The 26080-nt window shown below is 53.4% G+C and overlaps 1 protein-coding gene and 2 long non-coding RNA genes across 3 annotated transcripts; 2 read left to right on the top strand and 1 right to left on the bottom strand.

Annotated features, from left to right (window-relative positions):
• The first annotated feature begins 719 nt into the window (after positions 1–719).
• LOC137162559 (uncharacterized) lies at positions 720–5690 on the top strand. Its single transcript, XR_010922397.1, has 3 exons — positions 720–817; positions 3384–3931; positions 5566–5690. It is a non-coding gene; the product is annotated as an uncharacterized lncRNA (long non-coding RNA).
• Positions 5691–6520: 830 nt separating this feature from the next.
• LOC137162558 (uncharacterized) lies at positions 6521–9057 on the top strand. The gene is made up of 3 exons (XR_010922396.1): positions 6521–6702; positions 8188–8291; positions 8543–9057. It is a non-coding gene; the product is annotated as an uncharacterized lncRNA (long non-coding RNA).
• A 1755-nt stretch (positions 9058–10812) lies between these two features.
• On the bottom strand, positions 10813–19709 carry LOC137162557 (killer cell lectin-like receptor subfamily B member 1B allele B). The gene is made up of 6 exons (XM_067562440.1): positions 19625–19709; positions 16078–16167; positions 13170–13385; positions 12136–12290; positions 11559–11671; positions 10813–10936 (listed from the first exon to the last, which is right to left on the bottom strand). The coding sequence occupies exons 1-6, from the start codon at positions 19707–19709 to the stop codon at positions 10813–10815; spliced, it is 783 nt and encodes a 260-aa protein (XP_067418541.1).
• Positions 19710–26080: the final 6371 nt, after the last annotated feature.

The following is a 26080-nucleotide window of genomic DNA, read 5'->3' as shown; positions in this document are numbered from 1 at the left end:
CTGGGCCTCTTCTCTGGCCTCCAGCTGCTCTGTCCTTAGCTCTGCCCAGGCACAGGCACAGGCAGCTGCAGCTCAGACAGATGATGGGGACCCCCCCCCCGCCCTCCTGGGTTCCTCATTGACATTGGCATTGGCAGCCTCAGTCAGGCTGACCTGAGCTGGCCTCTCCCCACCGGCCCTGGGGGCTGTGCCCGTCTCAGGGCCCTGCTTCCTCCAGAGATGCCAGCCAAAAAGACCCACCAAGTTTCAGTGAGAGGCTAATAGACCCCTTGCACACAGGCGCCTATTACCTCCCCCCACCGGATTTTTCATGCTTGCCATCTGGTCACCCTGGTACCAGTAGAAGCCCCTTCAGCCCAGTACAGCGGCAGGCAGGCTGGGGAGCCGACCAGTGCAGTGAACGCTGCAGCAGGACTGTCTACATTCAGTCGCCTAACTCCAGATTCAGTCCTGCCTGGTTCAGCACCGTGCCTCACTGGCCCCTGCAGTGTTATCGGCGCCAGAGATGGTCACTGGCTCAGATCACCCTGGACTGCCGGCTCCCTGCCACCCGTGCATGGTCCTGTAGCACTTGGCAGGGCAGTGGTTTTGTTTTGGCTCCAATCCTCAGGACCCTTGCATTCTTGTTTCCCCTGGACCATGCTAGGCTGATCAGAGCCGGGGGCTGTGCTTCAGTATAACCCCACCTCTTTAGGACACACCCCGCAAGGGAGGTTTGTTGTGTGTGAGTGTCAAAGCCCTGCAAACACTCTCTGATCGGACCTAATCCTTTGTCGCTCTCTGTCCTCCTGCAGGGAGCTGGGTGGCTGCTGATCAGGTGAGCAGGGAGCTGTGGACGGGGGGGGGGGGTATCTGCCTGGGGAGCTTTCCGTGAAAGTGGGGTACGGCTGGTTCTATTCTGTCTCCCCTCCTTTGTCTCTGCAAATCCAGTTTAGCTCCCAGCTCATTTGTCCCTGAGGGTCTATGAGGAGATGGTTAGAAGGTGGCTTGTACAGGGCTGGGGGCAGGTGCAATACCCCCGGGCAGGTCTTAGGGGAAGTGTCTGGATGTGTCTACACTGCAAAGTGAGGTGGGTTCTTATCTCTTAACCCCCCTGCAGGACACACGGTTGTTTGCTCTGTACTCAGACCCTGGTTGCTGGCTCTGTTCGATGCATTTGCTCTTTTGCTGTGGCCGCCTCCTGCCCAGAGCTGCTGGGTTCACTGGCTGTCTCTGGGATCCCGTTGTGTCATTCTGGAGCTGTCTGTGCTTGCAGATAAGAACCCTCCTGCTAACGCCCAGCTCTGTAAGAGCAGATACACAGAGACCCTCTGCAGAGTGCCTGTCAGCTGCATTGGCTGGGCTCTAGTTACCGATTATTAAATTGCTGCCCTTGTGTGTGTGTGTGTGTGCTTTCCTTAGTCTGGTAATTTCTTGCAGACTACTGGAAGAAAGCGACCCTCAGGGTGTGTCTACACCACATGCTAAGCCCGGCCTCTGACTCAGCTTTGAGCCCAAACCCCAAGAGGGAGAGACTTCTGTCCACACACACCACCAATCAGTCTGATTCAGGTCTGGGATCCTAGCACCCACCTGGGTGTCTGGATCTACACCTGAATTCTGTTCAGCTCCAAGCCCTGTGGTTTTGCAGTGTGGACGCAGCTCAAGCTGCAGACCCATTAGAAGGCCCCTGGGCCAGGAATAAGGGACTCCAGCCACATTTCACACACTCTGCAATATGCAACTTATTAATTTGACACAGGCTGAAATCTCATGGACAGGTGCAAGCCCAGGTTTATAATGAAATGTGGATTCTCAAGCAGGGGCTCGGACACAAGGAGTCCAGCAGCCCGGGTCCCACAGAGCTGGGTTTGCCGTGTGCAGACGCACCTTTGGTGATTTGTTGGCACCATCACAGACCAGGTGCAATTGCTACTGGGTTGACGTTGATGCGAGTGTGTAACAGGGAGGGAGAATTCTAACCTGGCAGCATTTTATACCCACTAGCAGGGGGCAGTGACCATCCGAGGGGTCGGGCAGGGGAGAAACAGGCTCCCTGCATGTGCCCAGGAGACTGGTACTGGAGAAACTGCTGCATTTTCTGCCGCCCACATTCCTGCCCTTGCAGCATTTTATAACCCAAAATACGACTATCAGGCAATTCCCAGGTGGCTGAGTTAGCAGTTACCCCTTCCCCAATTACCCACTGATCTGCTGTTACCCCCGGGGAGCTGTGAGAAGCCGGGGCTGTCTGTTTAGCTGCCTTTTATTGGGTGCCTTGTTGTAGCCATTCGTTTATTGCCCAGCTGATTGGGCAATAAACATTTCATTTCCAGTATGGGCCAGATGCTGACAAGACCGTTCTGCAATGCCTCTCGTTCTGTGCCCCTCAAAAGCCGGATCTGCACCACTTCCCTCCGCCTCGAAAGTGCAGCAAATTCCTGATCAGAGGCAATGCGTTTTCACACAAGGCACAGCTAGCCTGTGGAACTCCCTGCCACAAGATCTCTTGGATCATTCCCCTTTTCTGAACCCTGCCAAGCTCTTGGCGTTTAGAGGAATAACGGGATCATCCAGTGTTATCACAGTCAGTATCACAAAGTAACCTGGAGCGGGAAGGGCTCTAAACCCTCCTGTGGCAAGGTACAAGCCCCAGCTTCTAACCAAGGGGGTGAGGGAGGAATCTGTCCTGGAGGCAGGTTATTCCATCACTGTGCACTACAGGGGTGTCCTGCCCCTTCCTCTGAAGCAGCTGGTGCTGGCTGCTATGGAAGATGGGGTGCTCACCTCAGATCTACTCAGCTGACAGCTCTGCTGCTCTCAGAAGGCTGAGCTGGGAATCTCTGTGTCTGGTGCTGCTCTCCCAGTCTCTGTCCTGCCGTGCTGCTGGGACTTCATGGGGCATCCCCCCAGGGCAGGAAGTGGGAATGGCCCAACCGCATGTGAAATTCCAGGCCCTCCCATTGAACCCTAACTACCTCTTGTAAACTCCTTGCATTAGGGGGAAGCATCACTCCTGTCAGTTCAGGTGTGTCTGTAACAACTGTGTAAACAGACCTAATGAAACAGAGCTGGGGGTCTGGCCCCATTGACTTCAGTGGGATTCACACCAGCTGGGGATCAGGCCCCGCTCTCTGCACATGGCGGTAACTCCAGTCCAGCACATGCATCCGTGTGGTTACGTTTGTCAAGTGCTTTGGGATCCTTCGGATGAAAATGGCTGTGGAGATGGGGTTGGCCCGGCTTTGAGCAGGGGGTTGGACTAGACACCCCTGAGGTCCTGCCAACCCTCATCTTCCAGGATTCTATGAAACCAGGGCAGTGCTAGCACTGTCAGCTGTAAACCACACTGCTGTGCCGGGCTATGTGCTGAGCCAGAATAACCCTGACCCTTCTCCCCACAGGCAAACCCTCCAGTACAGACCAGACGGGGCTTCAGTGAAAAGAAACCAAACACGGATGATTCAGCAACCTGGAATTGATTTGGTCAGCGCCTGCTAAGGCCTGGTTGACCCTGGGGATAAAAGCAGTGTCAAGGATACCTCAGTTCGTTCAAATACAGTCAGTCCCAGCCTGGCTGGTTGGGGTATCAGGGCAAAACTCACAGTCAAATTACATTTGAAAGGTGGTTTCTCTGATCACCCCACGTAGCCAAACTGCGCTTGAGCCGCAATCAAGGGAGCTGCTTTGAAGTTGTGCTTCAGAAGGGCTGGGCCAGCACTGCCAGACCCACTGTGAACAGGGCCTTAGTCACTGCAGGAAGGTGCTTCATGTGTGAAGATGTCTCTGGTTCTGGAGTCCACGTCTCGTTCCCACACAGACAAGGTGTCGGATAGGTCGAGTCCTGCTAAGAAGACGGAGCCAAATCCACTCCTGGGTTCCCAGGAGGAAACCGAAATGAATCAAATGGAAAAAATCATCGCTTTTCTTTGCGCTTGTGCTTGTTGTGCAGGTAGAGCCGCCTCTTTGGGATCTTCTCTCACCTCTCCTGTTCAAGTAGAACTTGCATTGACTCACCTGATGGCCTTTGTCTCCCTCTAGTGGCTGGGCCATGTAGGAGACACTTAAGTCGGCTACTCCCTGCAATACACTACTGCTGTGTTTGTTTTTCAACCTTTTCCCATCTGTGTCCCCCTAAAATATTTTGACCGGGGGTGCAGACCCCTTTGGAAATCCCAGACCCAGTTTGCAGACTCCCAGGATCCTGCAGACCACAGGCTGAAAGCTGTTAGCTCAGACAGGAGCCGTCTGTGTCTTTAGATCCCGAGATCCCTGCTGAAATCCCTACATATTCACTCCACTTCCTCCTTCAGTGCTAGACAGGCTGGTCACATTTCCATCAACATCTTCTGGGTGGAAAATGCTGAATGGAACAGGACCATTTTTTCCCCACAACTTTTTTTTTGTTTGAATTTTTCAGGGTTTCAAGGTGAAGCAATGCAAACCTTCATTTCAGATGGAAACATTTTTGTTTTAGGGCAATTTTGTGTTTGAAAATAGGAGAAGAATCAATTTTTTATTTAAAATTTCGGGTGCTCTTCCCTGCATTCTCTTCTTTTTTGTAGAAACATTTTTTCATTGGAAACATTTTCACTGGGCAGGGGAAATCTCTGAAAACAAAAAACACAAAGAAAGGGAGGCGGGGGGAGACTTTCCTCTTATTTGGTATGATAAGGTTTGGCCAAGTGGCTATGGGAGAGTCACATATTTGTAGTCCGGGAAGTGGGTGGGCCACTGCTAAAAGCCCCTCCCCCAGCTTAAGGGGAGGAGTCACTGAGCCCAGGACACAACTGATTGGCGGGGACAACTAATGAAAAAACAGGACGGGGCGTGAGGGTTAAAGGGTGAAACAGAGGGTCCCGGAAGGGGACACTGAGCAGAGAACCCTGGCCAGCACCCACTGCTCCTGCCGGCAGATATGTGAGCCTCAGATTAGTCAGAGCCCTGTTCCTGGCCAGCTGGGAAGGGGTAACCTAAGGTCAATGAGACCAGCTGGGGTTAATTAAGGCCCCATCTAAGACCTATTCAAAGCTCTTGCTCCAGTCAGAGGCTGGGTGAGTTTGGAGCTGAAGGAAGCAGAGGAGAAGTGGATGAGGGGGACAGACCCATGGTCAGGGAAAGCTGCCGCTACCAGGAGGGTGGCTACTAAAGCTCGGGGTGTGGGGGAGCAGCCCAGGGAAAAGACTGTAGCAGTTTAGGGGAGCCGCCAGCGGGAGGCTGCTACCAGCAGGGCCCTGGGCTGGTGTCTGAAGTAGAGGCTGGGCTGGGACACCCCCCATCAGCCGCAGCTGGAACAGCCAGAGCTCTGCCAGAGAAGGGGTGAGGACCCCCTGGGCCCAGCCAGGGCCATAGGCTACGGCGAGAGCTGACTGCTGACGGAGGTGCCGGACCCAGGGGTGCTGGGCAGACGCCACATCAAGCAGCACAGCACATGGGGATGAAAAATTGCCCTTCGTCCTCTCAACTTCTTGCTGCATCTGCAAAATATCCTGGTTTTAAAGCAGCTCCAGCTGATGCTGTTCATGGTCGCAGGGCCCAGCCCTCCTGCTGTCGCCCCAGCGTGAGCATTAACGGCTTTTTCTACAGCAGGTTTGCTGTGTTGCTTGAAACCATTGATACGTCGCTGTGGAGTTCCAATTGCAATTCTCATCCTCATCAGCATCGTCATCAGCATCGCCATCGCCATCGGCATCGGGATCGGCATCAGCATCTACTTCGGCAAGTTTGTCCCGCCAGTTGAGCCTGGAGCCCGCAGTGACCCCGTCTCGGTGCCTTACATTCCATGCTGGAAATGTCACAATCCCACCCGCCTTCTTCTCCGCTCCCCCCCCACAGCCCAGCCCTGCTGCAATAGTCACATCAGACTCTGCTGAGCCTGGGCTTTTCTCCGGGGTCTCCCCACCCCCAGTGCCCGGCTCCCACTGGCTATTGGCTGGCACTGCCGTGTCACCTGAACACAGCTGGTTACCCAGGGCTGCGAGTCACCGTGTCACCCCCACTCTCCCAGCTGCCCAGTTAGTCTGTGTTTATTGCAAAGGCTAAAACGGCTAAAAGCAGCAAGCAGAATGATGAGTCGTCCATCCTGAGAACGGGCAGCGCCTTGCACACCTGGCTGGTGGCTAAAATGCCTCTTTACAAATATCATAAGTGGCCTCACCCCCAGGCCTGCTTTAGAAAGTACAATTTTGTGCCCACAACACCCGGCCCTGGTGTCCTTCCCCCCAGACCAGCCCTGGCCATGCAGATGCCGAAGTGCCAGTTGTGCAGGTGCAATCAGGTGTCTCAATGGCAGCGTCTGGCAGGAGGCAAAATTGGAGTCACAGCGAATGAGACGGGCTGGAAACGTGGCTCCAAATTCGAGTCCCCGTGGGGAGCTGCCTAGAGAAAAGGGAAACTGGTTTAGGCACAAACTCCACCTTCCATTGTGGAGACTCTGTGTGTGTGTGTGTTGTGTGTGTGTGTGTGTGTGTGTGCGTGCGCACAGTGTTCCCTGTTGTGGTGTCTCTATGGGACTTGTTCCCATGGTTACAGACGGAGAAGGGCAAATCTCTTACCTGTTACTTTCCATCCCCAGCAATACCTGATCCGTGTCCAGTCAACTGGGTCAGGCACCTACAGAAGTGTTACTCTTTCTCCGAGCGTGAAGCAGACTGGACCTCCAGCCAGATCCACTGCTCCACACTCGGGGCCTCCCTGGCTGTGATTGACACCCAGCAGGAAATGGTGAGCTGCACAGGACGGGGTGACAAAGGCGGTTTTATGCTGGGTTTGTCCTAGGGCTGACATGGCCCCAGCTGCTGCTTGAATTTAGGGCAACTTCCCACCGCCACTTCTACAGCCCAGATTAGCTGAGCTCAGCGTGCACCAGCCATGCTCCATCCTCCCCGTGCCCTGGGGACTGAGCTGGAGCAGTGTCAGGCTAAAATGCCGACCCTCTGCTCCAGGGGAATTCCCAGTGGGAGAATCCAGATGCTTTCCAGCCCCTTTTATGTGACAGGTGCCGCTTTGCCAGCCCAGGCCTGTAAAAATCAGCAGTCAGGAACCCCCCAAACCATGAGATTGACTTTAAAAGAATAGCTTTGAGGGCTTTACATTTGTTTTCTGGTATCAGAACTTTTGAGGGGTCACATTTTCAAGTTTTTCCCTCTTACCATGAGGGTTAGAAACTTGTGAAAGAGGAGAGTCTCTTGTAATCACCTGACTCCAGGAGCTGGGGTGTTAAGAAAAGCACCAAACAGCAGGAGACTCTCAATAAAAGTGTGGGATTAGGTAAGATTGCAGGAGTGATAAAGGTCTGGAATGTAACTGAGAATCTGAGCCAGGCAGCAGCTAAACACTAGAACTGGTTAAAAACCAGCATTTCCAACCTATGGGAAATTCAGGATAAAAACAAATGTCAAAATATCGCAATCAGGACAAGAAGCTGAAATAACTGAACTTTTAATTTTACGTTCAGTTCCAAAAACATGAAAATGTCTGGTTTTGATATTGGATCAAACCAATTGCTTTTCACACTCACAGATCAACCCAGCGTGGTTTGTCAACCCAAATCAAAACATTTTGTTTCAGCCTTGTTCAACATTCAACATCGTCTGTGAGTCCTCGTGGGAGTTGTAATTTAGGTGCCTCATGCCCCCATTCTCTTCTGTGTGTTGGGATCCCTGGCTGGACTACATCTCCCATGATGCACCAGGTTGTTCAGCCAATAGAGAAACCATGGTGCATTATAGGAGATGTGGTCTGCGGGGGAACCTAGCTCATAGAGGAGAATGGAGGTAGGAGGCACCCGAACTACAGCTCCCATGAGGTACCCTGGTAGCTCAGCTGGATACAGACAAATGTTGAACTGACCTGAAACACAATCACTGCTTGGTGGAAAATTGAAAAATTTCAGCAAAATCAACATTTACCTTTGGGAAAATTCATTTTTGCAGAAAACACACTTTCCGTCACAGAAATATTTTGATGGAAAATCTCCCGCCAGCTCTACTAAAGATAACAGACTAGTCTTAGCATGATGTCCACACCTGGACTGATTTCCCTGTAGTTGATGGAGGGGATGGATGTTGCCTTTGAGTCTGGGTTGTCATTTCTTGGTGTAGAATTCCCAGCCCTGACCACCTGCCCAGCACCCTGCGTAGCAGCTCAGAGAATCCGCTGTGCACCTGCCATGTGTAATGCACATTGATTTTTATTTTGGTAACACAGGATTTCATGAGGCGCTATGGAGGCCCAGCTGGCTATTGGATCGGCCTCCACAGAGAACCAGGCCAGCCCTGGAAATGGACCAGTGGCACCGAATTCAATGACTTGTGAGCCCCTCTCAGTTCTGTTAACTCAGTGAATGATGCAGCTCGTGTTTAAAACAGAAGAGTGGCCCTGGGGTTAAGGCCCTGGGCTGTGACTTGGGAAATCTGGATTTAATGCCTAGCTCTGCCAGAGATTTGCTGTGCCACCTTGAATGACTTGATCAAGGCTGGACTCTCACTGCTGGTTGAAGCTGCTTTAACGGTTTTGTAGGGTTTTTTTTTTTTTCAAAATTATGTATTTGTTGCTGTTGCAGGTTTCAAGTAGCGGGAGGAGAAAGATGTGCTTTTATGGATGACAACAGTATTTCCAGTACCAGATGCTCCAACAAGCAACGTTGGATCTGCAGCAAATGAGTGGAGAAAAACGGATGGCAAAGCAAAATGACCATATCCTGGGAGGGGCAGCGTGACCCCAGTGGAGGCAACACTGGGGAGAAGGGCCCTGCCCCCTAGCACCTGCGGGGGCGTGTGGCCACTATCAGAGCAGGTGTCTGATTCTGCGTCCCTACAGCATGGCCTGGGCCTGGACAGGAAGCTGTGACATGTGAAGAGCAGAATGTGAACGTCCCTTACGCCCCAGAGATGCTGTGTGGGGCTGCCGGGCAGGGGCAGCCTTAGGAGTTTCTTTAACCTTTCTCCTCCTTTCTTTTCTGTTCACATAACAGCTGTTTAATAAATGGCATTTGCTTTGAACCATACACATTCATCAGTGAGGCAGGGAAGTGCCCAGGGCAGGGAGAGCCCCTGGAGAGGGGACACCCAAGCCCCTGCCCTAAGTGACCATGACAAGGTCGGGGGTTGAGCCCCTCAGGAATCCTGGGCTCAGCCTTGTTGGGGTTCCAGAGACCCCCCACACAGGAGAATGGAAGGGGGCAGCCCTCGAGGTAAGGCCGGCCTCTGGGTAAAGGGAGGGGGAGCAGGGACTCAGATCCTTTCACTAACCAACTCCAGCGGGGTCGAGTATGAGCCAGGAAAGTTCCCCACACTAGTGGAACCGTCCCCCGCTTACACATTCACTATCCATACACTAGCACAGGCAACTGCTCTGTCCTTCACGCGCAGCACAGGGGGACAGGCCTGGGGGAAGAGGAAGCCGGGTATAAAAGCCCAGGCTCCCGCGCTGCCACAGGGAAGGGAATCTTTTGATGTGGCCAACCTGCTGTATCCTCGTCTTCCCCTCTGCCTGCTGGGGAGGGGCTGCCCCATGGAGGAGAAACTCTGCCCATAGGGGGTGATTGGGGGAAGGGTTTTTCTCTAGTCTCTGCCTATAAAGGGCAGGGCTCAGCACTGATGTCTCCTCCCTGGGAAAGACCGTGTGTGTCCTGAGCCCCTGGACTGTGTGAGATCACACAGCTGGGCTGTTCGTTCTGGCCATTCACAATCCCGGGAACAATTCCTGCTTAGACAAAGTGTGAACAGTTGCACACACGCCCCAACCACCCTGCCCAGCATCATGTATGACAGCAGCAGCTCTAGGCACCAGCTGAGATCAGGGCCCCATTGGGCCGGGCACTGCCCAGACACACAGTGAGCCAGGCCCTGCCCCAAGGAGTTCACAGTCTAAACAGCGAGGACAGAGGCTGGGAGGGGAAAGTGGGGCACAGAGAAGGCAAATGCTATGTCGACAGTCACGTGACGGGTCAGAGGCAGGAATACCCCAGGGCTCCTGAATCCCAAGCCAGGGATCTCTGTGCTCTGGGGCCCGTCAAGAAGCAGCACACTCAGCGTTTGAGCGGTTTCACAGGAAGCTTTAATGTGTGTGTGATGATCATAATCACCAGCGGAGCCGGAGCCAGGCAGGAGCAAATGAAGCGATTCTGTAGGGGCCGCAGCAGCTCCGGGGGCCCTGCTCACATTTTATGATAAGAACTTGTCTGAGTATGGGGGGGGTCCGAAAAAATTCCTGCGTGGGGTCCCCAGGGGCCAGCACCCCCACTGCTACTGCCTCTGACCTATCGCTGTCAGCAGATCTCACCGTGCGTCACAAAGGAAGGTCAGGACCATCCACGTTACACAGCTGGGGAAAGTGCAGCACAAAGGCTGTGTCTACACGGCAGGTCGGCACCTGGGGCTGGCCTGGATCAGCTGATGTGGCCTTCGGCTAAGGCACTGGCTGTTTAATGGCTGGAGCCTGAGCTCTGGGACCCTGTGAGGCTGGAGTCACTGGGCCAGGATCCCCAGCTGCCACTAGCTTGAAGACACTGGAGCTGTGCGGATTTACCCGCCCCGGGGCAGTGCTGGGGCAGTTGGGATAAATTTCCCCCTGACTGTGCAGAGCCTTAGTCCCGACGGCCCCATCCCTGCCTCTGCAGCCCTGCAATGCCTGCTGCAATGTGCAACGGCAGAGTTTGGAGTCATTGTCCTATAGGCGGAGGGGGCTGGGAGCCAGGACTCCTGGGTTCCATTTTTCTCTTTGCCACCAATTCTCCGTGTGATCTTGGGTCGGTCAGTTTCTGTGTCTCGGTTTCCCAGAGGTGAAATGGGGCTAACGGTGCAGCCCCCTGAGGTCACTGCTGTACCCTGCTCAGAGCCGGACGGCGTCTCGCTTGCAAATCCACTGATAGGCAGAGCTGCAGCTGTCCGAACAAGTCTGATTCCCCTTCACCGTCCCACAGCTGTTCTCTTCAGCCTGGCCTAGCTCTGGGAACCTGCAGGACAAAGCAGAGGGCCCCTGTCAGCGCGGGTGGGTCGATCACACTCAGTCACAGGCGGCTCTTCCCTGCTCTAACGGGATCCGCAGCCGGCCTCTCCTCCAGCTCTGCCCTGGGGGGCTGCCCCCTCTCCACCACTGTCAGGGGCCTGGCCGGGGTCTCTAACAGCCTCTCCCTGCCCAGATCCCAGAGATCTGCTCCATCCTCATCCTCCTGCTGCGCTAGACTCTGCCCATCCCCCTCTCCTGTTCCACGTCACCTCCCCAAAGGGCTGTGCAGATGCTGCCCCCTCCCGGTCCCCTCCTGCCTCACTGTCTGCTCTGTTCTCCCCTCCTCTCCTGCCCCACATGCCGGGGGATCCCCAGGGCTCTGGCCTGGCCCCATGGCTCGAGCCACCATCTCTGCGCTGGGGGACACACAAATCTCTCCCTGCCCCACGGCCCTGTCTGCTCCCGGCCAGCCCCCCTCTCAGCCGGGCTCCCCATCACCCCTCCTGGGTCCCAGCATCGTCTGACACTGAGCCCGGCTCCCGCTGGGATCCCGACCGTCCCCCAAACCTCCCCCGGCCCCTTCCGCCCGCAGAGGGGAGGGAAAGTGTTTGACTCAAGGAATCACTCACTGGGTGAGATCCAGCCGGGAGCTGTTCAGCCAGGCCCAGGCCTTCTGCGGGGAGGGGACGGACAGTCCGACCCAGAACTTCTTTGACCCTTGGGTCAGGTTCTTCAGGAACTCCTGCAGTGAGCGTGCGACAGGCAGCTGGTGAGTGTAACTCTCTGGTCTTGCACACCCAAGTCTGCATCTACATCAGCCCCACACCTACAGGCTGTCGTGTCCGTCTGGCAATCCCCATGCACAGCTGTCTGTCCATCCCTCCCTTTACATACCTCGCTCGCTCACACCCAGCCCCTGCGTTCCAGCTGAGCTGCGTTTGGCGCACACAGAGTGGGGAGGCTAACGATGGCTTAAAGCCACCACCCCCGGATCCCGGGGCTAGTGCTGTAGGCTGGGTGTGTCGAAGCCGCCTAAGGGGTTTGGACACCCTGTTATTAACAATTAATGGGAAGGGAGTGGCCAAACACCCTAGGCAGCTGTTGAAAATCCAAGCCCTAAAATGTATCTGAATGAGCCCCTTGGCCTCTGTACCCAGGGCCCATCCCTGCAGGGGCAGCTCCAGTGGGATGTTATCACCCCTTTACCAGCTCCTCCGGGTCCCAGATCACCAGCAGCTGAGAGCCCCTCACTGAGCAGTCGGCGCGGCTCTCATTCCACATTTTATTTTCTCTGGAGACCCAGTAGCACTTGTCCCCGTGCAGCCGCCAGTCCATCGGGCAGAGTTTGTACCCGGAGACCGCTGGAAAGAGAGAGACGCGTCACTAATGCTCTAAGCGCCCCAGGCCTCATCCCAACCACCCCCTTCCTGCGGCTGGGTAGGGGATGGGGGTAAAATGGGTTTAAATCCCCTTTGTGCTGCCTGAAATCTGGGGCTGTGCAGGCCCCTGCCTGGCTCCTGCTGTCAGTTAGAGCAGCCTCGGGGCTGCTCTGCCTTATCCATTGCTGCCTTGTGGGCCCTGGGAAGCAGAGAATACCCATAGTGCACTGCGCTCTAGCCACACCCCCCAATCTGCCCCCTATACAGGGGGGCTGGGAGCAGAGCAGGTGCCAGACCCTTATCCCAGCTTCACATCATCTAGGGAGGCCCGTGCATCCATTGTAAAGCCACTTTACACTAGCAGAGTGGCCTAGAATGGGCTAGGACAACGGAAGACGTGTTAGTGGAAATCTAGCCGGGTATGGGAGGGGGAGGGAAGGAGAGGCGGGGGCCGGGGAGCCCAGGAGAGGAAGTGGGATCCCAGGGCTGTCAGGGGATGGGAGAGGGACGGTAAGTCCATGACACAGTCTCTCCGCTGGGACCCGACGCCGCTCTGCAAACGTGGCCATCCCGGTGCTGGATTATTTCAAAACCCGCCTGTGGGGTCCCCACTTGTGAGTACCTGGCACGGCCACTAGATGTCGCTGCCCCACACAGTCTCGGCCCAGCCCCAGCCGAGGCGGCTGCAGTGACAGACGGGCACCGAGCGGGGCTGGGGGGGGGGGGGGGTAGGTGGGTGCAGCCAGCAGGGGGCGGCGTGTCCCTGCCCTGCTCCAGCCCCACAGCCTGGGATGGCAGCTGGGTTTCCATGGGCCGCGCCCGGGGCAGTGGGCGGCTCAGAGACACACGAGCCGGGGTTACCTGCTGGGCCGGGCTGGGCCGGGTAGCACAGACTTTGGGTCAGCTGGGATCGGAAACGCTCCAGACGGGAGCAGCATTCTGCTGTGCTGGTGTCTCCGCTCCCAGGGGGTGTCGATGTGTCTCCGCTCCCAGGGGGTGTCGATGTGTCTCTGCTCCCAGCTCCGTGGCAATCGGGGGCTGCCAGGGTCTGTCCCTTCTCAGACACCAAATGGGAAACTGCAAAGCAGCGTCGGTTTGAGTGAGAGCGACCGGTCGAAGTTACGGGGTTTGCTGGGTAAATCCCCAGCAGTGTCCTGCAGAGACACCGGGCCTGGCCCAAAGTCCATTCAGCCTCCTCTCCTCTGACTGCAATGGGCTTCGGGGCAGCCCAAAGGACTCTGGCCTAAAAAAGGGGGCTGGGATTGCAAATCAGTGGGAGTTGGGTGCCTAAATCCCTTGGGCCCTTTTGCAAACCCAGCCAGTGTTTGAATCTCTGGAATTTATCCAGCCCCCATCACAGCATCTCACAGGCTGTACTGGATTTAGCCTCCCCACCCCCTTTGTGAGGCAGGGCAGGCTTGTTATCCCCATTTTCAGGTGGGGAAACTGAGGTACAAAGCACCTTGAGATGGTGAGGCCCAGCTTTGGTTCTGGGTTGGGGACATGCCACCTGAGCTGCCCCTCTGGGGTCGCGGGTTCAATACTGTGTAGATGCCCCCGCCCTGCATCACGCTCCAGGAAGAGGAAGGGCTGGGAGCCACGTGGGCTGGGGTGTGAGGTCACACAGGAAGCTGAGACACTGGGCTGCAGCTTTGTGGGTGTCAGGGTTGTGGTCAAAGCATCTGGTGTCAGGGACTCTTTGCTGCTGCAGAAGTCAGCTCAGTCACGACCGGGCTCCCAGCCAGCCTCCCCCTCCAATGCAACCACCCTGACACCAAGGTGAGGGGCACAGCCTGTCTGTCTAGGGGCTCATCTGGCCCGTCTCTTGCTGTCACGTTCCCTGTGATGCAAGGGAGAACCATGGGGACAGATGATTCAAGTTATTTAGGCACCTAGTGCTGCAGAGAGGCCCTGAGTAGGGTTTTCAGAAGCACACGGGCCCAGATCCTCAACAACATTTAGGTGCCTAACTCCCTTGGGTGTTAGTCACCTAAATACATTTGAGAATGTAGGCCCCAGCTGCACAGTTCTCCTTGATTTCAATGGGCGTTAGGCACCTAAAACAACGCCCTAGGTGCCTCTCTGCATTGTTAGGCACCTAAACCCCTGTGCAATTCCAGCCTTAAGGGACCAGCCCAGGGTCATACAGGAAATCTGTGGCAGAACCAGGAACTGGTTCCAGAACTCCTGAGTCCTCGATTAGCACCCAACCACTGGGGCAGCCTCCCCCTCCCAGCAGCTGTGATCTCCCACCCAGTCTCACCCTCCCTCTGCGAATAGCCGGCCCTCCTTGAATGTCAACGTGCCAACGGAAACTAGACATTCAGGGGAAAATTCCCAGCCATGTTCTGGTAACGTTTTTTCTCCGCTTTTCGACCAGTCGCAGTTCTCCATTATTGCGTTCAGGGGCCATTTGTACTGAAAGGCCCAACGCTGCTGAAAAGCCGGGGGGGAAACGAGGCTCATTTCTCCCTGCGCTCAGATTTTCAATCAAGTGAAAATGTGTCGAATTTTGAAAGTTCAGCAACACCTTTGAAACTCCCAGCCGGGGGTATTGGCCAGTCCCTCGTGATTAATGGAAAGGCAGCGGGATTGAACGGGTAGGAAATCGGGGTGTAAATCCTAGCCCTGCCACAGGTCTGCTCTGTGACCTTGCCCTGGTCATGTCACCTCTTCTGCTTTGGCTGTCTTGCCGACTTAGACTTTGAGCTATCGGGAGGTGGCAGGGACTGTCTCCTGTGTGTCTGTGCAACGCCCGGCACAACGGGGCCCTAATCTCAGCGAGGGCAGGGACTGTCTCTTGCTGTGTGTCTGTGCAGCTCCCAGCACAACGCGGCCCTGATCTAGCTATTAGCGCAGTGTTGTTAAAACTTTCCATGGACTTAGATGAGCTTTGAGGCTGTCACCCCCTCACTGCCCAGTCTTGTGTCAAAACAACTCCTGTATTGATTTTACTTCCTCTCCTGTGCTACAAAGACAAACCATCTGTGTTTCCCCACCATCCAATTCACAGTAAACAAGGTTAGCAATAGGGAAAGAGCAGCAAATGGCATCTTCCGCCCAGCGCCCAAATGGTTCCTTATAGCCCAGTACAGACGTACTCTAGGGCTGCAAACAGACCGTAGACTGTGGCCCAGACATTTCCCCTGGACTGTCCTTCTCTTATTATTATTATTTCTATTACCATAGGTCTAGTGGCCCAGCTGAGATCAGGACCCCATCGTGCCAGGCGCTGCCCAGACACACAGCGAGAGACAGTCTCTGCCCCAAAGAACTTACAATCTACTTAGACAAAGGAGGCATGATCCCCATTTTACAGATGGGGAAACAGAGGCCCAGAACAATTCAGTGACTTGCCCACGGTCACACGGGGAGTCTGTGGCAAAGCCAGGAATTGATTCCCAGTTCCTAGAGATAAGCGCTTACTGCCTGAGGGGGCAGATTTAACATCCATAGGAACATCCTAAATCCCTAAAGGGCATTGGAAAATCTCCCCCTATGTAGACAAGGCAAACGTAGGTTGGGAGGAGAAATAGAAACACAAAGGCAAAGTGACTTGTGCAGGGTCACCCAACAGATCTGGGAGTAGAGCCCAGTTCTGGTTCTCTGACTCTGCCTCCATTTGTGGGAGTTTCTCTCTTGCTCTGCAGCATCAGGACATTTACCAGCCAGTGGGAGGGGATCCACAGTGGAATTCTGGAGGGAGGGGACAACCCATGCCATACACTGATGGACCCGCACAAACAAACACAGAACTGTCAATGCTTACCCCAAAACCCCAGCGCTATCACAGCAATCAGCAGGGCAATATTCCCAATCCCCAGAGCGGTCCGATGCCATGGAGGAATCTGGGGGGGACCTGTAAGAGCCAATGTCTGGTGAAAAACAATCGGAATCTGGTGTATGAAATACCGATAACAGAAAAATACGGCCCCGATCTTACGATCATTTGAATGTGGGCAGAATCCTATGCCCAGATGGTGTTTATTACAGGATTGGCATCTATACGCTCACCTATTCGTCTTTTTTACCTTTGAAGGCCAGTCTGGGATGGCTGAAGAGCTGCCTGACGTTTTTGGTTGAAGAAATGGGGGTGAAATTTTGGCCATTTTCTTGAAAATGGGAATTTTAATGAAAGTTTTGGCATTTTCTCAGTATTTTACATTTCCCACATTTTTACATGCCCCCCCCCTTTTGTTTTCATTCCTCTCCGTATTTGTCTGTAGTTTTTCAGGCTCTCTTTCTGTTTGATTACTTTGTCCTTAGTCTTAATTATTGTCTGCTGTGTTCGTTATGTATAATGTCAGTTTGCATACCACGGCAATAACGTGCAAGCCAGTGGGGACGTCCAGGAGGAAATAATGTCACAAATTGACAGGGGAGCAGCTGCATGTATCGGCTTAAACAAGATTTGGTCACTGAAAACCTACAGTTTAAAGACCAGACGACGAATGTTCAACTCAAATGTTATTTCCACCTTAATGGATAGATGTGAAAGCTGGAAATCCACCAAAGGGATGGACAGGAGTCTAAATACCTTGGACATCAAATGTCCTAGAAAATGGCTAGATGTTCAATGGAATGAATTTGTGACAAATGCTGGGATTTGTGAGAGTCCAACAACACCTGATCTGTAAAGTTATCCAGAACAGAAGCTGGAAAGATCTGGGATGCATGTTAAGAATGAGAGAAAACTTCTGGGACCTAAAAAACACATACGACGTGCAAAGAGCGTCGTGCCCTGAACAATTTACTATGACACAGAGAGGATTCAGGGTCATGATTTTTATGTTTGCATTCCCAGATTTGATTTCCCCAAAGATTTCCCATTTGCAGCGTTTTTGGCTGGGAACTTTCCCCATTTGTGAACATCTTTGGTTTAGCGTTTTCTGTTTCCATTTTCAAGGTTTAATTATTATGCTGCATTGCTGAGCTTGATTGGTCAGCTTAGTCACATGACATCACTGTTTCAAACTGAACATCTTTCAGTCTTGAAGTCACAGAATCATAGAAATGTACGACTGGAGGGGATCTCAAGAGGTCATCTAATCCACCTTCCCCCTCCCCGCGCTGAGGCAGGACCGAGTTTACCTAGACCATCCTGGACTGGAGTTTGTTTAACCTGTTCTTAAAAACCTCCAGTGACTGAGATTCTGCAGCCTGCCTAGGGAACCTGTTTCACTGCATAACTATCCTGAGAGTTGGAAAGTTTTCCCTAAAATCTAACCTAAATCTCCCCTGCTGCAGATGAAGCTGGTTACTTTTTATCCTACCTTCAGTGGCCATGGAGAACAATTGATCAACATCCTCCTTATAACAACCTGTTTCGTACTGGAAGAGTGGTATCGTGTCCCCCCCTCAGCCTTCTCTTCTCTAGACTAAACATGTCCAGTTCTTTCAACCTCTCCTCCTGGGTCATGTTTTCTAAACCTCTTCTAAACACTTCTCCGTCTTGAAATCAGGACAGTTTGCCATTTCATAATCATGGTTTTTGAAAACCAAAAACAGTGATTGAAAAGATTCCATGGAAAATGTCCAAGAACAAACCCACCCATCCTTTTCAAAAACCAGCCAAACTAACCACAATTTAACGACCAGCGACTCACAGATTCCAAGCCCAGAAGGAATCATTGTGGTCGCTATGTCTGACCTCCTGGAGAACACGGGCCAGAGAGCGTCCCCAAAATAATTCCTAGTGCAGAACTTACAGAAAAACATCCGGGTGGATTTAAAAATCCTGCTTTGAGCAGGGGGTTGGACTAGAGACCTCCTGAGGTCCCTTCCAACTCTAACCTTCTATGAGTCTATGGTTCTAAAAATTGTCAGTGAGGGCGAATCCACCACGACTCTCGGAGAATTGTTCCAGTGGTTAGTTACTCTCACCATTAAAAATGTACACCTTATTTCCAGCCTGAATTTGACTAGCTTCAACTTCCAGCCCCTGGCTCGTCTCAGAACCTTTCTCTGCTAGATTGCAGAGCCCATTATTAAATATTTCTTCCCCGTGGCGATACTCATAGACTGTCAAAGTCACCCCTTAACCTTCTCTTGGTTAAACAGATGGAGCTCGTTGAATCTATCACTACAAGGCAGGTTTTCTAATCCTTTAATCCTTCTCCTGGCTCTTCTCTGACCCCTGTCCAATTTATCAACATACTTCCTGAATTGTGGGCACCAGAACTCCAGCATTCCAGCATTCGTCGCGCCAGTGCCAGATACAGAGGTGAAATAACTTCTCGGCTTGTACTCGAGATTCCCCTGTTTATGCAGCCCAGGATCGCATTAGCCCTTTTGTGTCAATTAGAACAGCCCCAGGGTCGCTCTAATTTATGGCAGGGCTGCTCCATGGTCTGGAGCAAATGGGATTGTCTGAAGCAGCAGAAATTCTCCCACTGCCCCAGACTGACCCCTAGCAATCTATGTACTAAGGGGTTTGAAAGGAGCAGTGTAAGGCAGATTATGGCTTATGGGGGAAATTCTCCTCTGGCCACTTGCAGAGAAATTCTGCCCCTGTGTGCTGCCATGTGGGGTATAGGGGCCAAGGCAGGCTGGGTGCTGAGCTACTTAGAGAAAATTAGCTCCAGCTGAGACGGAGAAATCTGGCCCTAAATAAGGAACCAGTGTCCAGATTCCCAGTGCAGTGGCTTCACCTGGAAGCCAGCCTTCCCCACCGAGCCGGTGCTCCTCAGATTTCTCGCAGGAGCTGCGTGAGATCAGGGCCCTGTTGCGCTAGGGGCTGCACAAACATATTGGCAGGGCCAGCCCGTGTAGGTGGGAGGGGAAATAGAGGCATAGGGCGACTAACACACGGTGAAGCCTGGACTAGACTTCAAGTCCACTGAGAATCAGTGCAATGCGGCTAGCTGCTAGCTCCTGCCGCCTCACTAGCATTTAGAGATAATACACTGCCTACAGCTAATCCAGACTCCAAGGAGGTGTCTGAGCCGGTAAAATGATTCTTGCCAGTGCCCAAAGCCTGGGTCCATCGTGTGACCATCTACAACTCCACAAGCCACTCGCTAGAGCTCTGCATGGGTCCTGACTGGAGAAGTGCTGTTTAGTGCACCGTCCCGAACCGGGGGGGGAGGTCGACGGGGTGCACACACTTCCCCTTTCCACCCGCGGCTTCTGCATCCACAGCCAGGCACACAAGTGATCAAACGTGTTGCAGCCACCCCCCAAAGGCCAGAGGGTTTCCCATTGCACAGACCCGCTCTGGGGCAGCCCCTCCACGCTGCAATTGAAAGCAGTAGGTTCCCCGGCCAAAGCCATCCTTGGGTTTAACACAGCCCGCCTGGGAAATAAAAGCCACTTACCGAGGGGCTGAGATGAACGGGGCGCCCTGCAGCCGGGAGAGCTGGAGGGGATGTTCAGATCGGCGTAGACTATCTCCTGAGCCATGGTGTGAGCGGCTGATAAGAGCCCCTGGTTGTGTTCGCAGGGCAGCCAGCCGCCCGTATGTGCAAGAAATTGACCTCAATCCAACGTCAGGAAGTGCCGCCTCTCAGAAAGCTGAATTCCACCCCTCTCACATGTGACTGCGAAGGGTTGATTCAGATGGAGGACGGACTGGGTCATGCAGCCTTCAGCCAACATGACTAGCCTTCAAATTTTGACACTGGTGCGGTCTTGGGGCTGGGGATTTCAGATGCCCCATGGCTTTGAGATCATCGTTGTAGAGTCTAGTCACAGTGGCTAAAATACTGGACTGGAAATTTAAAAAACTGACTTCTACTCTCCGTTCTGACCTGCTGTGTGAACATGCACAGATCACTTCTTTTCTCTGTACTTCTGTTTCCCCTCCTGCTTCTTATCTATTTAGATCATGAGTTCTTTGGGGCAGGGACTGTCTTTCACTGTGTGTCTATGCAGCATGTGACACTACGGGACCCTGATCTCAGCTGGGACAGGACTGTCTCTTGCTGTGTGTCTGTGCAGCGCCTGACACAATGGGGCCCTGACCTCAGCTAGGGATCAACTCCCATTGAAATTAGGTGCTTAAATACCTGTGAAGGTCTGGCCCTAAGTGACTTGCCAAGGTCACACAGTAAGTTAGCGGCAGAACTTTGCAACCCAGATCTCCTGGCTCCCACTCCAGTGCATTAACCAGAACACTATCTTCTGTTCTCTTTTTAACACCACTTGAGGACCGTTTTTCAGCCTGGGAATTATTTACCCAGTGCCGTTGTTGTGCCTGGCGTTTTGGCTGATGAAAGGTTTACCGTGATGTGGCATTAGAATGGATCAATATCATTAAGAGGATTTAAAAGTTCAGCAGCGGGTCTAACTGAAGAACAAACTAGCCAGAGTAGCTATTGCCTGAAGTCTTGGACCATCTACTTTGCAAGCATGGCCTGAGCTCTGATCGGAAAATATGACTCTCATACCACAACCGGCCAGCAGAGAAAGGTGTCGTGTGACAGTGGTTAACAAATATTAACAGGCCTGTAGGCTGGATCCCCCGCTGTTGTGAATTGGCCCTAGCACAATTGAAATCAAGAGGCCCAGAGCCCCAGACAATGCAAAGTAATTTTTTCCGATGTGCGAAGTGATGCACACTGGGGAAAATAATCCCAACCACACACATAGAATGATGGGCTCTAAACTGGCTGTTAACACCCAAGAAAGAGACCTTGGCATCACTGTGGATAGTTCTTTGAAAAAGATCCACTCAGTGTGCAGCAGCCGACGAGAAGGTTAACGATATGTTAGGAAGGGTGAGGAAAGGGATGGAAAATAAGACAGAAAATATCATAATCCTAGAATCATCGATAGTCCATCGAGGGCTATTAGCCACGGTGGCCAGGGATGCAGCCCATGCGTGGGGTGACCCTAAACCTCTGACTGCCAGAAGGCAGGAGAGGAAGAGGGAAATGAACCTCTCCAAAACTGCCATGCTCTGTACACTCCTACGAAGCTCTGGTACCAGCCAGTGGCACGTGGGGTTAGATGGACCATTGTTCTGACCCAGTGTGGCATTTCTTATGTAAATTGGCCATAGCTCCGTTGGAGTCAATGGGGCCAGATCCCGAGTGTGAATCTGAATTGAATCTCTGAGCTAGGCTGGTTTACACTAGCTGAGGTTTCGGCCTATCACACTTCAGAGACGCCTTGGTTGCTACCTGCTGCTAACCACATCCCCATTCCATGGGGCGGAGTGTGTCACCTTTGAACTGGCTCTGCTCTTTCTCATGGTTTCCTGCCACCCTTTGGCGTGTTCTGCATAAAGGATGTCAGGGGCCTGCCGATGTGAACTGTCCATTCTCGGCCAAGCCCGCCGATCCCTTTGCGACACGGAAAGATGCAGCAGAAAACTCAGCGAGGTGAAAAATAACCCAGCCACAGGCTCTGTGGCAGAAGGACGCAATTTAACAGGGAGGCCGCCGTGTGATGTATAGGCTGAAATAAAGAGCCTTTAAGGGCGGGACAGTCAGATAGCAGTGCCCCACTGGTGCTAAATGCAGCTGCGTGCAATGTTTAGGAACGGGGTGGTATCTCTTTAAATAGTTTGTGAAACTTCTAAAGGCGCTCACCGCGTTGTACCCTTTTATTGCCCCCATTACTGTAATGTCCAGGCACCTTCCAGTCTGTGCCACACACAGCCTCGCAACGCCCTTGTGAGGCAGGATCTTGAGTAAGCAGATGAGATTGCCTTATCTGGAGTGGCAACAGCTAATGCCAGAAGAGCTGCGGAAAACTGCAGAATCTCTGGGACTTGAGATCAAGTGTGATCAAACTAAAGGTGTGCAAGCCTCCAGTAATATGGAAACGGATGACCTTCCAACACTGCAGGTTGATGGCAGTGATATCGAATGGGTGAATAGTTTTATCTCTCTGGGTGGTCACTTCACAACGAGATGTTCTATCACCAAAGAAGTCATGCATTGGGTCTTGCATCGATGGCATTTCAGCATCTTCAGAGGTCTCTGTTTGGGCGGCGGGAAACCTGTGGGACAATTCAGGAGAGCGTTCGATGCTGTGGAGATGACGGCTCAGTTGTATGGAGCAGAAACATGGCTGTTAAAAACAGCTGAGGAGAGAGAAGGAAACCGTGTTCGATGTCAAAAGTTACGGAGTTTTCTTAACATCCATTGTCTTCATTTTTGTGACAAATGAGGAGATACTTAAACGAGCCCTGCAAATTGCAGCCTTGCATAGTTCAGAATAAGTCAACTGCAGTGGAGGGTCATGTCCAACGTGCAGGAGAAGATACGCTTCTGCGGAAGAACAACCAGAGTTCTGTGGCACCTTAAAGACTAACACGTTTATTTGGACATAAGCTTTCGTGGGCAGAAACCCACTTCGTCAGATGCTCACACCATGGTGTGGAAGGTTTACAGAGCTGAGGCTGAAGGAAACTGAGCATGAGGTTGGCTCTGAATGAAGTTGGAAGACGCCTAAAGCCTCCCGTGCTGCCTCTTGCTGAAGGAAGGAGGCTTGCAAGTGGCCGTTCACGTAGAATGGATTTCTGTCTCAGCACCACGGCTGCACTTATAGCCACGTGAGCCTGGGCTCTGCTTCTGCAGCACCTGGTACAATGGGGCCCTGATCTCAGCTGGCGAAAGCGGAAGGTTTGTTTGGCAGGACACAGAATTAAGAGTGGACACAGGCTGGGCCAGCAGAAGGAAAGATTTGCCAGATAATCTTCTTCATGTTGACCATGTAAGGAGGGAAAGAAAAATGTGCCAAGATGACTGGATGGACACAGAAATCTGCAAGGACAGATGGATAGAAAATCTGCAGGGAGAAGTGAATGAAGAGAAGGGAAGAAAGATCCTGCAGGGATGGATACAAAGAAAGCTCTGGAGGTGGCTGGATGGAAGGCTAGAAACATAGAAATTTGCAGAGCTGGATGGAGGGATCCGTGTGGGGTCAGGCTGGGTAGATGGACAGATGTCTGCAGGGTCAGACAGAGCTGCCCAGTGTGTGTTTTTCCTACAGGGAAGGAGTGAGGTCTCAACACCCTGTAATATTGGAGGATCTACAAGTGTAACTTTTCTGCCAGGTGGAGTCGGAAGCAACAAGGACAGATTCAATAGCTAGCAGTTCCTCTTAACACGACAAAGCAGAACCAGCTTCAGCCTCCACCCAGTATTCTGAGAAAGCTTACCACCACCCCAGGAGCCTCTGGAAGGCAACACTTCCCCTTTCACTTGCACTGCGCCTGGCTCTAAGAAACGAGAAAGTGAAAGGGAACCAAGCGTTCGTTTGGAAAAACACCGCAACCGCGTTCGAAGACATGCCATCAGAAGCAGCAAACCCACCCCAGAGTGCGCTGGGCAGTGTCCTGTGCCTCAGTTTCTCCCCTTGTGCTGTGAAATTCCAGTAACAAAGGTTCCTGGAACACGCCGCTCCCTCCACCTCCCTTCACTCACAGTTGCTGTCCTTGGCCGGGGAAGACCTAGAGTGGAGAGAGGAGTTCACGGAGGTTCACCTCCACCCGCCCCATCACTGCAACCAGCTCACAGTCACTGCTGTTCACTCTGCATCACTTCCCATTGCCGTGCCGCCAGTCACTGCACCCCCATTGGCCATTGCGCCGCCAGTCACTGCACCCCCATTGCTGCTGGCCCCCATTGGCCATTGCGCCGCCAGTCACTGCACCCCCATTGCTGCTGCACCAACATTCACTCCACCCCCATTGGCCACTGCGCCATCATTCACTCTGCCCCCATTGGTCGCTGTGCCGCCAGTCACTGCACCCCCATTGGCCGCTATGCCATCAGTCACTCCACCCCCATTGGCCGCTGTGCCGCCATTCACTCCACCCCCCATTGGCTGCTGCACCATCATTCACTCTGCCCCCATTGGCCGCTGTGCCGACAGTAACTCAACCCCCATTGGCCACTGTGCCACCATTCATTCCACCCCCATTGGCTGCGGTGCTGCCATTCACTCCGCCCCCATTGGCCGCTGTGCCATTCTTCACTCTGCTGCCGTTGGCTGCCGCGCGTCGCTGTCTCTTCTGCCACCCGCCTCTCTACGGCAATGACTGCGAAGCCACGTTGTGCGGTCCCACCACTTAACCCAGCCCCCCGTGATCTCAGCACTTAGTCCTGCTCCCCGCTGCTCGCGAAGGCTGGTCCGGGTCTGTCACTGGTTCGCTGTCCCGTGGCAGGTCGAGGGCCTAGCGCTTAGACCTGGTTATCGCTGATTTCAGCCCTAGCGATCACCCAGCACAGCAAAAGACTCTCAGCTGAGCCTAACCAACGCTGTCTTTACACAGCGGAGCGAGGGTGGGTCACATGGTATCTAGGAGTGAGCAGAGAGCAAGTGTGAAAAATCGGGACAGGATGAAGGGGTGATAGGCACCTATATAAGAAAAAGCCACGGATATCAGGACTGACCCTATAAAACTGGGACATCTGGTTACCCTGACACTGCACCCTGTGACGGGGCTACCGCAGGGTGGTAGAAGGGCGCTAGGTTAGCCTAAGAATGGCCAAGGCCCTGTTCCCCCAGCAGCTGCCCAAGGTTTCCTTCAGGCTGATTAGGGCCAGCTGAGGCCAGGGTCAGCTGAGACCAATGAAGGGCTGCCTGGGAGCAGATAAAGCTTCCTGCCAGGCAGGCAGGGGGCTCTTGGAGTCTGGAGTTTTGGAGAGTTTGGAGACCAGGAGAAGGAGAACTGCGAGTGGCCAGAGGAAAGCAGGGGTTTGCCCGTTGGAGTGGCTACTTAGCCCCGACCAAAACCAGGGTAGGGGAGCAGCCCAGAGAGAAGACTTACACAGTGCTTTATAGCAGCAGCCAGCCACTGCTGTCAGCCAGGGTCTCTGGGCTGGTGTCCGAAGAAGAGGGCGGGCTCGGACCCCCACCACCCCTGGACCAACCAAGCCTCTCCCCAACCTGGAGAAGAGGGTTTTTTCCCCTCTCCCCCACCTTAGAACCTAAGGTACCGAGGGCACTTCTCGGCCTGCGAAGGCCTGAAGGAAGACGGGGCAGAAGCAAGACGGCCGCCATCTTAAGACTGGTAGGAGCCCCGGGTGGCCATTTTGTGCCCACCGCACTGAAAAAGCGCTCGGCCCACGGGAGCACGAAGGCCACCCGACCACAACTCCTAGAGAATCATGGAATATGAGGGTGGGAGGGACCTCAGGATGTATCTAGTCCAACCCCCTCCAAGCAGGACCAACCCCAACTAAACCATCCCAGCCAGGGCATTGTCAAGCCTCAGCTTAAAAACCTTTCAGGATGAAGATTCCACCACCTCCCTAGGTAACCCGTTCCAGTGCTTCACCACCCACCTAGGGAAAAACTTTTTCCTAATGTCCAACCTAGACCTCCCCGCCCTGCAACTTGAGACTGGTTCTCCTTGTTCTGTCATCTGCCACCACTGAGAACAGCCTAGCTCCATCCTCCCTGGAACCCACTTTCAGGTAGTTGAAGGCTGCTATCAAATATACGGTACAACTATGTTGCTCAGGGGTGTGAAAAATCCAGCCCCTGAATGACGGAGTTCTACCGACCTAAGCCCCCGTGTAGACAGCGCTGTGCTGATGGGACCTCCCTCAGGGTGGTGGGTCAGAGCAGTTGTGCACAAACTTTTCCAGTCAAGCCCCCCCATTATCAAGGACGGAATCTGTCCGCTCCCCTCCTCCGTTACTGCACAGCCAAGGCCTCATCAGCGCTGAGCTTGGGCTGAAAGCGGAGCTGGGGGTGGTGTAGGCCCGAAGTTTGATTCTGTTATATTGATTCTATGTGATACCCTAATTCTTTTAGTGTGTGACAAACCAGCACAGCAATCTCTGTGAGGCTTTACATTTTGGTCAGGTAGG

The sequence above is a fragment of the Emydura macquarii genome, unplaced genomic scaffold (genome assembly GCF_026122565.2).
Source record: "Emydura macquarii macquarii isolate MOO-44397 ecotype Brisbane River unplaced genomic scaffold, CSIRO-AGI_Emac_v2 contig_2431, whole genome shotgun sequence".
Lineage (NCBI taxonomy): Eukaryota > Metazoa > Chordata > Testudines > Chelidae > Emydura > Emydura macquarii.
The sequence above is the reverse complement of the archived record's forward strand: the minus strand, read 5'-3'. Positions and strand labels throughout refer to the sequence as shown.